The sequence below is a fragment of the Entamoeba histolytica genome, genomic scaffold, assembly GCF_000208925.1.
Source record: "Entamoeba histolytica HM-1:IMSS scf_1104750519253 genomic scaffold, whole genome shotgun sequence".
Lineage (NCBI taxonomy): Eukaryota > Evosea > Mastigamoebida > Endamoebidae > Entamoeba > Entamoeba histolytica.
In genome coordinates, this window is record NW_001915206.1 from 1 (window position 1) to 14,550 (window position 14,550).

At 23.6% G+C, this 14,550-nt stretch overlaps 10 protein-coding genes across 10 annotated transcripts; 3 read left to right on the forward strand and 7 right to left on the reverse strand.

Moving 5' to 3' along the window:
• Nucleotides 1-1,140: 1,140 nt before the first annotated feature.
• Nucleotides 1,141-4,836, forward strand: EHI_196700 (DNA polymerase, putative; the record flags this gene model as incomplete). Its single annotated transcript, XM_643104.2, has 1 exon — nucleotides 1,141-4,836. The coding sequence occupies one exon, from the start codon at nucleotides 1,141-1,143 to the stop codon at nucleotides 4,834-4,836; it is 3,696 nt and encodes a 1,231-aa protein (XP_648196.2).
• A 12-nt stretch (nucleotides 4,837-4,848) lies between these two features.
• EHI_196710 (uncharacterized protein) lies at nucleotides 4,849-5,292 on the reverse strand (the record flags this gene model as incomplete). The annotated part of the gene is made up of 1 exon (XM_643105.1): nucleotides 4,849-5,292. One exon carries the CDS (start codon nucleotides 5,290-5,292, stop codon nucleotides 4,849-4,851), a length of 444 nt encoding a protein of 147 aa, XP_648197.1.
• Nucleotides 5,293-5,323: 31 nt separating this feature from the next.
• On the reverse strand, nucleotides 5,324-5,791 carry EHI_196720 (uncharacterized protein; the record flags this gene model as incomplete). The annotated part of the gene is made up of 1 exon (XM_643106.1): nucleotides 5,324-5,791. The coding sequence occupies one exon, from the start codon at nucleotides 5,789-5,791 to the stop codon at nucleotides 5,324-5,326; it is 468 nt and encodes a 155-aa protein (XP_648198.1).
• A 42-nt stretch (nucleotides 5,792-5,833) lies between these two features.
• EHI_196730 (uncharacterized protein) lies at nucleotides 5,834-7,594 on the forward strand (the record flags this gene model as incomplete). The annotated part of the gene is made up of 1 exon (XM_001914170.1): nucleotides 5,834-7,594. One exon carries the CDS (start codon nucleotides 5,834-5,836, stop codon nucleotides 7,592-7,594), a length of 1,761 nt encoding a protein of 586 aa, XP_001914205.1.
• A 34-nt stretch (nucleotides 7,595-7,628) lies between these two features.
• Nucleotides 7,629-8,504, reverse strand: EHI_196740 (uncharacterized protein; the record flags this gene model as incomplete). The annotated part of the gene is made up of 1 exon (XM_001914171.1): nucleotides 7,629-8,504. One exon carries the CDS (start codon nucleotides 8,502-8,504, stop codon nucleotides 7,629-7,631), a length of 876 nt encoding a protein of 291 aa, XP_001914206.1.
• EHI_196750 (uncharacterized protein) lies at nucleotides 8,505-8,891 on the reverse strand (the record flags this gene model as incomplete). Its single annotated transcript, XM_001914172.1, has 1 exon — nucleotides 8,505-8,891. The coding sequence occupies one exon, from the start codon at nucleotides 8,889-8,891 to the stop codon at nucleotides 8,505-8,507; it is 387 nt and encodes a 128-aa protein (XP_001914207.1).
• Nucleotides 8,892-8,956: 65 nt separating this feature from the next.
• EHI_196760 (uncharacterized protein) lies at nucleotides 8,957-10,105 on the forward strand (the record flags this gene model as incomplete). Its single annotated transcript, XM_643708.2, has 1 exon — nucleotides 8,957-10,105. The coding sequence occupies one exon, from the start codon at nucleotides 8,957-8,959 to the stop codon at nucleotides 10,103-10,105; it is 1,149 nt and encodes a 382-aa protein (XP_648800.2).
• Nucleotides 10,106-10,113: 8 nt separating this feature from the next.
• On the reverse strand, nucleotides 10,114-10,863 carry EHI_196770 (uncharacterized protein; the record flags this gene model as incomplete). Its single annotated transcript, XM_001914173.1, has 1 exon — nucleotides 10,114-10,863. One exon carries the CDS (start codon nucleotides 10,861-10,863, stop codon nucleotides 10,114-10,116), a length of 750 nt encoding a protein of 249 aa, XP_001914208.1.
• Nucleotides 10,864-10,890: 27 nt separating this feature from the next.
• EHI_196780 (uncharacterized protein) lies at nucleotides 10,891-11,220 on the reverse strand (the record flags this gene model as incomplete). Its single annotated transcript, XM_643706.2, has 1 exon — nucleotides 10,891-11,220. One exon carries the CDS (start codon nucleotides 11,218-11,220, stop codon nucleotides 10,891-10,893), a length of 330 nt encoding a protein of 109 aa, XP_648798.1.
• Nucleotides 11,221-11,714: 494 nt separating this feature from the next.
• Nucleotides 11,715-12,890, reverse strand: EHI_196790 (uncharacterized protein; the record flags this gene model as incomplete). The annotated part of the gene is made up of 1 exon (XM_001914174.1): nucleotides 11,715-12,890. The coding sequence occupies one exon, from the start codon at nucleotides 12,888-12,890 to the stop codon at nucleotides 11,715-11,717; it is 1,176 nt and encodes a 391-aa protein (XP_001914209.1).
• Nucleotides 12,891-14,550: the final 1,660 nt, after the last annotated feature.

Here is a 14,550-nt window from a genome sequence, read left to right on the forward strand (position 1 = left end):
AAACAGACATATCAAAATATAATGTAGTATTTAATTCAATTGATATAGATTCAAAAAGAAATTAAATAAATGATGAAATAATACAGAAAAAGAATGAATAAATAAAGAGAACAATAAATATAAATTAATTATTATTTAATTCATATTTAAATAAATTTTAATTGGATAATGAATTAAATTAATTGAATATAGTTTATTTTCTATTTAAATATTATTATTCATTTTATTTATTTTTTATATTATAATTTTATTATTTTTATTATCTTTTTATATTTTTTTTTCTATGGTACAATTTGACAATAGTGTGATACATCATATTAAGCATTAAGGGTGAATTGTGTGGAATCGTTTTATATAACATTTATTTCATATTTTATTTATAGAATATAATAATGTTTTAAATAACATCTATGATAATAATCGTAATTAGTATATAAAACAATATTCAATTAAATGGCATGTCTATGTCCTGTTGAATGTCCTTTTGGCATGTCTGATGCCCTACCCTAATGGTATTTAAAGATAACCTCTACAGCGGTAGGGCATACAACAAATGCAAGACGGAAATAATTACAGTTTGTTGAGTGATAAATTTAAACTAATTATATTATTATTCCCCGATAGACAACAGCGAGTAGAAATTGACATGTTGATTCAAAATTATTCATCGAATTACAACTTCAAGGAACTGATAAATTTGTATGAATTTTATAACCAAATAACAAGAGGTTATAATATGAGAGATATATATAAATATCAATTGATATTCACATTTGCGATTATTGATAGAATGAAACTTTTTGAAGTTCGTTTTTTGAGTCAAGAGACTATTAATCTCCTATATCCATATATGCGGGATTGGTGGATACGTGATGGCATTGTTGATGCACGGAATGCACTCTTGGAGCTCCAAGAGAGACAAGAAGAGCTTAATCTAGAGAAGTCTTAATTTAATTTACTTCTTTTTTTTAATTTAATTAATTTTTAACATATTTTAAAGAATGAAAGACAAATTCAATTTTAACGCTTTTAATAAATATTTAATAATAAAATGAAAGTTTCATATAATCAATTAATTTTGTTACCTCATAACTATTAATCTAAAATCATAATTCGTTTCATCTCTTTTATTTTTTTTTAATGAAAGATTATTTAAACTTTTCACATTTTAAACTTATATATCAAATGAGTTATAGAAAACCAAATAACTTAAAGAAAACATTACAAGAAGAATTAAATTTATTGAGAAATAATCGTCGAAATACAAGACAAAAAGAAAGAAGAATACAACAAATAGAAGAAGAAATAAGAGAAATAGAAGAAAAGAAAGAAGAAAATATCTTTCATGAACATACATCAGAAGTTGAAAGAGAAAGAAACAAGAGAGAAGAAAGAGCAGAGAGAAGAAGAGCAGAAAGAAAAGAAGAAAGAAAAGAAAGAAATAAACAAGAAGAAGAAAATGAAAATATTAAAGAAAAAACAGCACTAATAACAATTAATGATAGAATTAACAATATTAATAAAAGAAATCTATTTCATGAAAATTCCAGTGATGAAGAATATCAAAGATCTAAAAGAGAAGAAAGAGCAAGAGAAAGAAAAGAAAAAAGAGAAAAATTATTAAATAGAAACCGACATATTGAAGAAGAACAAGAAGAAGTTAATCAGAATGAACAAGAAATTAATCAAAATGGAAATTCTAATGATACATCAAATGATGAATTTCCAGAAATAATTCAAAATGAAGATATTGAAAATATTCCAACACCACAAGAACAAGAAATACTTCAAACGATCGAAAGAAATCCAAAAAGGTCTTATGAATTTTATAAATCAAAATTATTACAAAGCAATGAATATTATGAAAAAAATGAATGGGAAAATATCGTTAAAGAAACAAAAAGAGCAGTAAAAATATTAGAGGAAAATAAACAACCATCACAAGTTATAATACATTTTGGAAATGGACGTGTTATAATTAAACGACCATTTATGATAAATATGGAAAATGTTAATATTGAAGAATTTATAGGAAAGTTAATTAATTATGATGAAGATATTAGTGAATTTTGGAAACGATATGATGATGAGGACAATCCACCAATCCCACCAGGATTACTTGTAAGACAAATTATTGTAAAAAAGTTAGGAGAAGTAGAAAGAAAAAGAATTGAAGGAGGATTTTTTGGATATTATTTAAAAGAAGAGTGGGAATGTATAGCATCAATATTTGAAAAATACCAAATTTATACAAAAAATACTATTCGTCTTAGCGAAAATTGTTTTGTTAATTGTTTAAAAGAATCAGGAGTAATTGATGATATAAGTCTTGAAACAATTAGAAGTATGATAAAAGGACAAACAATTAGCAAAAAGAACATTAAAAAGATATGTGAAAAGTATGGATTTAGAGTTGAATTAAAATATTATAGAGATAAAGAAGAAAAAGTTATTAAAAAAGAAATAATTGGAACAGAAGGAAATATAATTCGTATGTTTTTATTTAGATGGAAGAATGGACAACATTATATTAATAATGAGAAAATACCATTAACAACATTTTTCATTAAAAATTTTAAAGAAATAAAGAAATATTGTGAAGAAAATAATAAAAACATTAACAAATATTATTTGACATATAGAAAAAGAAATGGATGTTACGAAACATTATTACAAAGACAACTAAAAGCATTTAGAGCAATACAAATATTAAAAGAAGAAGGAGCATTTGAAGAAATTAGTAAAGAAGATATTATAACACAACACCTTTATGATGCTGATAAACTTCAAGTTAAACTTACAGAAATTACACCATATGAATACAAAATATGTGAAAGTAAAGAAATAAGAGAAATGGAATATGAGAATGTATTTTATGCAGATTTTGAATGTATGGTAAAAGGAGAACATCATATTCCATTTTGTGTTGTTGTAATTGATAAGAAAGGAGTATGGAATACATTTTATGGACTAAATTGTGGAAAAGAATTTATAGAATATTTATCTAATTTTAAAAATCCAATATGTTATTTTCATAATCTCGGATATGATGGGAGATTCTTGGCACAATATGGAATAATTGGGATTACTAGAAAAGGGTCTAATATTTATAATATGGTTATAAAAACACATAAAGGAAAGAAAATAATATTCAAAGATACATTAGGACTTATTCCAACTTCAATATCAAATTTTAAAAGATTCTTTAATTTAGAAGGAGAATATGAAAAAGAAATATTTCCATATAATTATTATGATTATAATACATTAGAAGTAGGAACAATAGAAGGATGCTGGAATAATGAAACACCAAAATGGGAAGAAAGTAAAATAAAAGAATTTAAAGAGAAGATAAATAAAACAGGATGTTTATTAGATAATGGGAAATTTAATACAAGAAAATATTGTGAATATTATTGTAAAAGAGATGTTGAGGTATTAAGAAAGGGATTTATGAAATTTAAAGAAATGACTAAGAAGAATTTGGAATTAGAATGTGAAGCATTTTCTACAATTAGTGCATTATCATATTATTATTTCAAAACAAAATGTTTTAATGATGGAAGGATTTTTGAATATAGTGGATGTTTAAGAGATTTTATAAGACAAGCAATTATAGGAGGAAGAAATATGACAAATCAAAATCTTAAATGGAAAGTTAAAGAAGACATAGTAGATTTTGATGCATGTTCACTATATCCATCAGCAATGAAAAGATTATTAATTCCTACTGGTTATCCTAAAATGATTACACAATCCATTCAATTCATATTTGAACATTTAATGGATGAACAACAAATGATACCAACCAATGATAAATTCATATCATATTTTGTAGTTCGTATAAAGATTAATAAAGTAGGAAAAATAAGAAAGATGCCTATAATAGTTAAAAAAGTAAAAGGAATTAATGAATATGTAAATGAATGTCTGGAAATGGTAGTTGATTCTATTTATTTAGAAGATTTAATAAAATATCAAGAAATAGAATATGAAGTAAAAGAAGGAATATATTGGGAAGGAGAGAAAACCGATTTATTAAGTAAAGAAATCGAAAATATATACAATATAAGAGCTAATATGAAGAAAGAAAAGGATCCAAATGAAATTATATATAAATTAGTAATGAATAGTTCATATGGTAAAACTATTCAAAAACCAATATTAAAAGAAACAAAATTCTTTAGATCACAGAAGAAATTTGAAACATATTGGGTTAGAAATTATACTGATGTTCTTTATGGAGAACCATTATTTGGTTCAGAAATATGGATTATGGAAATTAAAAAACAAATAGATGATTTCTATGTTCCTGACATTATAGGAGCACTCATTCTATCAATGTCTAAAAGAATTATGAATGAATTAATCTATTTATGTGAAGATAATAACATATTAGTGTATTATCAAGACACTGATTCTATTCATATTAGGAAAAGAGAATTAAAATTATTAGAAGAAATTTATTATAATAAATATCATAGAATATTAGTAGGTACTCAAATGGGACAATTTCATTCTGACTTTCCTAAAGTAAAAGGAAAAGATAGTTGGGCTAAAGAATCAATCTTCTTAGGAAAGAAAGCATATTTAGATATTCTTACGAATGAAGATGGAGTTGAAGAATATTTAATAAGAATGAAAGGAATACCAGCAAGTGTTATACGAGGAGAGGCTAAAGAAAAATTTGAAGGAGATGTTAAAGCACTTTATGAATATTTATATGAAGGAGGAGCACTTAGTTGTGATCTTTCAAAATATGGACCTCATTTTATCATTGAAAGAGATTTTAAAGTCTCTACAAATGAAAACTTTAAAAGAACAATTAAATTTTAAATGAAATTTGAATCAATTAATTTCTTGTTCATAAGGTGATAAAGATGATAAATTTCTTTTATAATATTCTTTTGTTACTCCATTTTCCATTTCTTTCACTTTATTTATTCTTGATTCATTATAATTATTATTTGTTTGTTTTATTTCTTTTTCTTTATTTAAAATAACATCATTATAAAGTGTTTTTCCATAATCTTTAATAATATCTTTTATTTTCTTTCCTTCACTAATTTCTGTGAGTGCTTTTCCATTTGTTTCATACCATTTTGGTATTCTTTCTAATAATTTTCCTATTGTTTCACCACCTGGAAGAAATGATGCTATTCCTTTTGAAATAGGAATTAATTTAGTTGTTATATTACCTGTTGTTTTATATAACTTCCCTCCTATTCCTGTTATTTTCTTTCCTGCTGTCTTAATTATATTCTTTAACTTTTTGATAAATCCAAATTTCATAACAATTAATTAAGAATAAAGAGTTAATTATTTATAGATAATCTTCAATATCATAATCTTCATAATCTTCTTCATTATTCATTTCACTTTCATTACCATTGAGTCTTTTAGCAAATAAAGCAGATTTAGGTGATACTCCTGTTCTTCCTTTAGGTTTTAATGAAATATGATCAGGTAATTGATTAATAATTTTACTTGCTGTTTTAGTAATATCATTTGGTATTTCATTTTTAACTTGATTTAAATATCTTTTAGTTGCACCAACAACATTTTCACCTGATGCTATTCTATTTAATACTTCACTTGTAGGTTCTGCTATTTTACTAATTACTTCTGTACCTTTTTTAATTATTTCACCACCTGGAATAAAATCTGATGCTATAGAAATAAGTGGTTTTGCTTTTTCAATTACATTCCCACCAAATTTCGCACCAGAAGCTAATAGTGCTGCAACTTTCTTTAATCCTTCTTTAAATCTCTTCCAATTACCGAACTTCATGAATGAAATAAAAGATTGAACTAAGAAATCAAAATAAACAAGATGAATTATAATGTTATTAAAGCATTAGATCAAGAAGAAACAGGTGATCTTATCAAATACTTCAATTATACAGATGGAATACTTGAAGCTAATTCAGGTGTTCATGATAATAAATGTTTATCAATAGATTCATCTGATCCACCATGTCCTGTACAAAAAGGAATGTATACTAAAGTAAAATTGACAGATGAATCAATTCAAATTACAAATATAGATAAATCATCTATTACTGCATTAGTTAGAATTCAAATTAAACCAACTGAACAATTTTGGACACAAATAGAAGATAGTCAAGAAGGAGATATTTCAGGATTTCAAACAGGAAGATTAACAGCAATAGAATATTTTGTAGGATTAAAATCATCAACACATTTATTTGATGCATATCGTGTATATTCAAGAAATAAGAAAACAGCATGTGAACAAACAGAAGCATTATATGAGAATGCAGCTATTAGAATGTTAAAAGCACAAGAAGAATTAGATTATAAACCAGGAATTTATACACAATGGGAAGCAGCATATAAACATGAAGATAATGTATGTGGATGTTATTTTAATCTTCAAGAAATTATTAAAGCACCAAATAATACTATTGAAAAAGAATTTGAAGTAATTATTCCATTAGATGATTTATTACCATTTGCTGCTATGAAAATGTTTCCTAATGGAATTTTTGGAAATTTAACACTTGAAGTTAAAATGGCAATTCAACAGAATTTTGTTATTTGTCAATGTAATCAAAATACTATTATAAATAAAATTAGTAAACAAATCAATTCCCCAGTTAAAGGAAATTCATTAGTACTTAGTATTGGAATTGATCAAATGAAAGAAAGAGATTATTATGGAGTATTAAATAGTAAACATGAGAATTGTTCATTTACACAAATTGGAGATACATTTATTACATCAATGATGTCATTACAAAAAGATAGTAATCATGAATTAGGTGTTCTCACTCCAAAAAATATTAAAAGTTGTTTTACTATTACAGATGGAAGTTTAAGATATTGTAGAACAAATATTAATGGATTTAATATTAAAGATAGTGTAATGAATGAATTAATAGAAAAATATCAAACAAAAGAATTAATTATTCCATCACAATATGTTGATTATCAAGCATTTTCACAAAAACCATTAAGTAATGGTTTAAAATGTAATACTACTTATGCTATGACTAATGTAAGTTCTTTAATGTTTTTATTCCCTAGAACTTCAAATGAAGTAACATGTAGTAGAAATCCTTTATTTGCTTCTTTACAAATGCAAATTGATAATAAACCTTATCCTGATAAACCTTTCTCTACTGTTGAAAAATCTCATACTATTTATAATATTACTAATGCTGGTTTAGATAATTTATTCTCCCCTTCAAAAGAATTTGCTTATTCATTAGAATGTAATGAACTTGATCCTTCATTTGTTAATAATTATAATCCTGAAATTCAATATGCACTTCCACTTAAAGATAATACTTCATATTGTTTCTTATGTAGTACAGAAAGATTAAGTGGATATGGAACATTTTGTGATGGAATTACTAAGGATAATGCACATGTAACACTTACTGCTACTTTATTACCATTTAAACAACTTCATCCCTATTTGAAAAATCCATGGACAGAAGATATAAATGATAGATGTCCAATTATGCTTGTATGTCAAGATTGTTTCTGGAGATGTACTGTTCAAGGAGGATGTGAATATATTTGTAATAACAAATATTTTGTTAAAGAAAAAACAGGAACAGATTAAAATTAAAAATTAATTCATTTCTTTCTTAAATTGTTCATCTCTTTATTTCTTCATCATTCCAAATATCAAATGGTGTTTTCGAATCAATAAAATAACAAAAACTTTGATTTGGTGATGATTGAACTATATCTACTGCATTTTTATATGTAAGTGTTCCATCAATATAATTTAATATATACACTCCAACAGTACTAACATATTCTTTAGTCGTGAATATCATATATCCATTACTATAATATTTACCATAATCTTCTAATTTATTAATAGTAGATGAATTTCCTGAATCAATTCTATTTGAATTAAAGTAAATTTTTGTTTTCTTTGGCATATCGGCATCATTATTTATCATAAACATAAATTGAAAGATATACATTTTATGATCCGTACTTGTGTTTTTAAAAGTTTTTGATGAATCGGTTCCCCATGACATTAATGTTGATAAAGGAAATGTGTATGTAATATTCTTCAAATCTTTAATTCCAATTGTGTTAATTATATCTGCTTGTTTAATTGTTGTATTTCTTGATATTTCTGTGTTAATATAAGATGTTAAAGATGTCATTTGTAATAATGCTTCTTCATTAGAATAAAATGGTGAGTATAATGAAGTATTAACAAGAGATGATAAAGATATTAATTGACTTGTTAAATTATTAATTTCATTCATATTTGTTGTATTTAATGTTGATAATTGCGATACATCATCTCGAATATCATTAATATATGTATTTGTTTCTTTCATTTTCTCTTTCATTTCATCTATTTCTTCATTTGTTGTTATATTCTTAACATTAATTGTTGTTATTCCATCTGTTGTTTTAATTGTATCAAGATAAAATGTGTTGTTGTTGAAATAACGTGTTGTTAAAATATTATTTTTATTTAAATATTTTGAACCAATTGCTTCCATTTAATAATGTAAATTAAGTTCTAAGATAAAATATTCATCCCAAAGTCCAACTGGGAAAATACTCTTTCCTTTATAATCTTTAAACCATATTTCTATTCTTGTTATATTTTTATTAATATTGAAATGTTTTGGTGTCATATTTCCATATGTTGAAAAACATATCATTTGATCATTTTCTGGTGAATCATAATTAAATGATCCATGACAACTAACTCCAATATCTAATTGTCCATTCAAATTAAAATATACAAAATTCATTACTTCTATTGTTTTAGGATAATTTTCTGATGTAATAAATTCCCATGGTAATTTCACTTTCCATTTACCTGTTGTTTTGTTTGGAGATGCATTTTCTCTTGTTATAGTGAAATATCTTTGATTACTCATTAATATGTTGTTTTAAGATGAACTCAATATTCATCTAAACTAAAAATATTTATTAAATAATTATCATGTCAGTTGAAACTATTCAAAATCGTTCAAATACTATGGAAGAAGAATCAACCAAAGAAAATTCATCAATCACAACAATTCCACAATCACCTACTCAAAATCAATCATCTGGTACTTCATCACAACCAACACAAAATGATAAGAATGATACTATTGGTTATTTAAACTCAATGAAATATACTAAAACTAGACCATATTTAGAACATCTTATGCAAAGTATAAATAACATACCTAATAGTTGGTATATCAATAATCAATTAATTTATGTTCCTATTCCAGATTCAATACAAGATTTTAAACATAAATCTATTTCATCTCAAGTTAAAAATTATCTAATTACAATGCTTGGTAGTGATGATAATGGAATGAACAAAAGACTACAAAAATTAGTTCAAATTCTTAATACTAACTTCAAAAATATTTATAATTCTATTCAATATTCTATTACACAATATATACAAATGTTTACGAGTTATATTTCATCAGTGTTAAACAGACCAATAATGAATTGGGATCTTAAAGGAATGTTTTATTTAATTGATAATGGAGATAATTATGTTAATAATCCAATAATGATATTATGTGATAATTTAATTTTATCAATCCAACGATCAACCATTATTAAAAATGCTAAATCAAAAGGTGATAATAGAGAATTTAATATTGAAAATGAATATAAACAAGCTAAAGAAGTTGGAAGAAAACAATATATACATCTTGCTGGGTTACGTGATGATATTTCAAATAATAATGGATTTAGTAAATCATTAAATGTAGGAAAAAGAAAACAAAAATCATCAAAATATGAAAAAACAGAAAGAAAATTTTCATTTCATTCATTCTTTATTCTAGGTATGACTAAAAATCAAATTATTCAACATTCATTATTTGGTGGAAAAGAAGGAGCAAGTGGTTTAGCTCATTTAATAAAAGCAAAAGTAATTCCTGATTGTGTAAGTTCAATATGGGTATGTTGTGTTGATAAAAGATATGAAAATGGAAGAAATGGGAAATTTTCTGTATCTAAACAAAATATTACATGGTCAGGTGGAAAACTTAAACCAGATATAGATGATGAAAAGGGATTAACAAAATATTTAATTATTTATTTATATGCTAAAGATCATGAGTATATGAATAAAAAATAATAATTCATTTATCTTTTTATAATTCTTAAATCTCCTGTTAAATTATCTATTTTTAATACTTCATTTTGATTTATACTTTGATATAAATAATAAGCAACAGAATTTGTAGCTGATCCTGCTGTTTGTCTATAAATATAACTAAAATTCTCTTTAGAATATCCTTTAAATATTATAATAGTTGCAATTTGTGTTTTAAATGATGCATTTAATGCCTTCCATATATGTAAATTCACAATAATTGTTGTTTTCAAATGTCTTAATCTTGTAATAATTTCTCCCCATGTTTTGTCTTCTTTCATTAATGCAAATGTTGCATCTTCTAATATAATTAATAAATGTTTTTCTTGTGGTTGTTTATAATATTGCATTAATGCTGGCATAAATTTTTCATAATTCATTCCATATATTGGTGTTTTAATAAGTCCTTTAAGTTGATTAAATGTTTCATCTTCTCCTGCATTTTGTGATACATAAATAATCGCTTCATATTGATGTTCTATTTTATTGAGTTTTGCTAATTCTTTCATTATAAATGTTGTTTTCCCTGCTCCTTGTTTCCCAATAATAATATTAAAACTATTATAATAAAAGAAGATTTGTCGATGAACTTTTTTAATTTGATTCTCTCCTTTAATATTACTTAATCTTTCTTTAATTTCTTTATCTATTTCTTCTTCTCCAATATCATCATCTTCATCATCTTCATATTCTTCTCTATATTCATTTGTATTATCATCTTCAAAATTATCAAATTCCATAAACTAAATTTATAAAGATTCAATTATTTAATAGTTTGTTTGGAAAACTTCTAGTCTTTGTTCTAATAGTCCATTTCGTATTTCTTCATTTGTTTTCATTTCTTGATTATACATATTTCTTATCTTCTCTATTTCTTTTCTTAATCGTTTATTCTCGGAAATAATATCTTCCATAAGATCATTCAAATTATCATTTAGTTGTCTTTTAATATACTGATTCATCTTATCTTTTTGATTTCTTGTTTTCTTGGGTGCTGCTTCTTCTATTGTTGGATTAGTTGCTCTTATTAATACTGGTGGTAATTCATTATTTTCATTTGGTTGTGTTTCAAAAATGTTTTGTTGTGTATTGCTCATGTTATTCTTGTTTGTTATTTCATGTTTTCTTTTCCTTTAAATATTATGTTGTATTATTCTTATTATTATCCTTTCTATTCTGTATTATATTCATCATTTAGGGCCCTTGTTTTATCATCATATATACGTCATTTGAAACTCATTATTCATTTGAAACATGACTACTTTAAAAGATATTCTTATTACACTTGCTGCTTATGAAATAGATCAACCATCATTAGAAGAAGCAATCAAATTACAAAAACAAATTGGAAATTTAATCCCATCAATTCATGAAGAACATCAGAAAAGATTAATAAAACATGCATATTGGAAAATTGTATGGATAATAAATACATTAGCACCATGGGATAATAAAAATTAATTGATTATTTTATTTGAAACTTTCATTTTATTATTAATATTTATCAAAAAGTATTTAAATTAAATTTATTTTATCTTTCTTTAAAATGTCTTAAAAATTAATTAAATAAAGAAAAAACTAATAAATTAGTTTAAAAATTAAAACCATTCAAATCTTTAAGAGATGAATGGTCTTCTTGGAAATTGAAACTCCAATGATTGTTCACTCCCTCAGTTATTCTATGAATTGACGATGGATCTTCAAACTCTTCATCATCAGACTCTTCAAATTCCATTTCATCATCCTCATCCTTATCTTCTTCTAATTCCTCGACAAGATTATTAGTAATATCCTTTTCTAATTCATCCTCCTCCTCTTCTAATATTTCTTCATTGTTATCTTCTAATTCCTCGACAAGATTATTAGTAATATCTTTTTCTAATACTTCCTCCTCTTCTAATTCATCCTCCTCCTCTTCTAATATTTCTTCATTATTATCTTCTAATTTCACTGTAGCATCATCAATAAAACTATTCATTTTTAATTCTTCCTCATTATTTTCTGTGTAATCATCGGTTTCATCATTTGTGCCGTCTGTATGAACTTCCTTATGTCTAAGTTTCATTCGTCTTACTAATTTGCTTTCCGCTTCATTCCATTTTGAAATAAATGGAGTTATATATTTTAAATTCTCAATGTGTAATGGGTTTTGTTCATCTAATAATACAATAACATACCACGATAAAAATTCTATAAATGTCTGCCTTAGCCAGAAATCTTCATTAATATCAATTTTTTTAATACAAAAATTCATAAGGTTAACTATATTGAGATTGTCTTTTAATAAAATACTTTTTCTAAGTGATTTTAAGATAGTTATAAAATCACAAAGTTTAAAAAATAGATACTCATTAAGGCTCACATTGTAATTTCCATGATTACTTTCAAAAAGATTTTTCCGTAGGGTTTTAAAATCTTCAATAGTATTATTTATTTTATTAATGAGTTTAATACCGTGAGATTTCAAAGACACATGAGCGTATTTTGGAAGTCTTTTAGGAGAATTGTGTCTAAAGTAATATGAGCGCTTTTCCGAATGATTGGAAGATATTTCTTTTTTGGTTTTTTTTACTTGAGTATATTCATGAGGAACATTAAATATTTTGGTAATAGCTAATTCATTTGGTGATGTATTATTTAAAAATTGATCTTTATTAAATTCGGCTGCTTCTTTTTGAAGATATGTAAAACGTCCTACAATATCATTTTGAGATAAAAATTGTTCATATTTAATAATGTTACCTTCAAAAACACTAACACTAGTCATAATAAATAAATAATTAATGATTAATAAACATTTTGAGATTGATTAAAAAGCAATTTTAATTAAATAGTAGAGGCGAACTTTAAAAGATTAGAGTTGAATTTGGAGGTGAAATTAAGAGATATGAGACCAACAATTATTAGATATGAGGTAATAAAAATAAATGATATTTAAAACAACAATTGTGATTATCTAAAAATAGAATATTCTATAAATAAAATATGAAATAAATGTTATATAAAACGATTCCACACAATTCACCCTTAATGCTTAATATGATGTATCACACTATTGTCAAATTGTACCATAGAAAAAAAAATATAAAAAGATAATAAAAATAATAAAATTATAATATAAAAAATAAATAAAATGAATAATAATATTTAAATAGAAAATAAACTATATTCAATTAATTTAATTCATTATCCAATTAAAATTTATTTAAATATGAATTAAATAATAATTAATTTATATTTATTGTTCTCTTTATTTATTCATTCTTTTTCTGTATTATTTCATCATTTATTTAATTTCTTTTTGAATCTATATCAATTGAATTAAATACTACATTATATTTTGATATGTCTGTTTGTATATTTTATTCTTTTATTGAATTTTCTTTTGGTTATCTTCTTCTTTTCTGTTATTCTTTTCTACTTATTCTTTGTGATATATTATTTCTACAACAACGAAAAAAGCAAATAATAGAAAAAAGAAGAGAATGAATGATATAAAAGAATAAAAATAAAGTAAAAAGTAGAAGGAGATGAAGAAAGAATAAAAGGAGAAAGGAGAGAATATAAAAAGAAAGAAGATAAAGTGTAATAAAACAAAAGAGATGATAAAAGAAGAAAAGAATGAAAAAAATAAAGGATGCAAATTTCATTGAAACAAATAAAAAAAGCGCAAAATTTAATGATGCAAAATTTAATGATGCAAAATATTTAGCAACATTTTTATTGATGCAAAATATTTTGAAATAAAAATAAATCATCATTTGATATTATTAATATATTTGATAATAAATTATATTATATATTAAATACATCATATTTCTTTATTATTTATCTTTCTTTTTATTATTTCATATATTAAATTATTATTCATTCATTTATTATTTATATTTCATTTATTAAATAAAATGAAAATGAAAATGTAAAATATCAATCAATTAAATATTCATGAATAATAATTTATGAATATTTAATAATTGAAATAATAAATAATAAAGTAACAATAATGATATATTCAATATATTCTTTATTTGATTTGTTCAATATTAGATTATTCTATTTCATTATTATTTCATTATTTTATTTCATTATTTTATTTCATTATTTTATTTCATTTAATATTTGTTTTAAAATCAAATAAACAATAATATTGATATTCATTCAACATATTAATTTAATATAATAAATATACACAACATTTCAGAATAAATAATAAATAATTAAGAATGAAAATATTGAATTATTCAATATTTTGTTCAACATAAAATCAATAAAACATATATTTTGATAATACACAAATGAAATAATAAAGAAATATACAATACTCAAGAATTAATAAAAAAAGAAATAAAAAGAATAAATGAATATAATATTGATAAATAATAGAAGAAAGAAATATAAAAACAACGAAAAACAAATAATATAAAAAG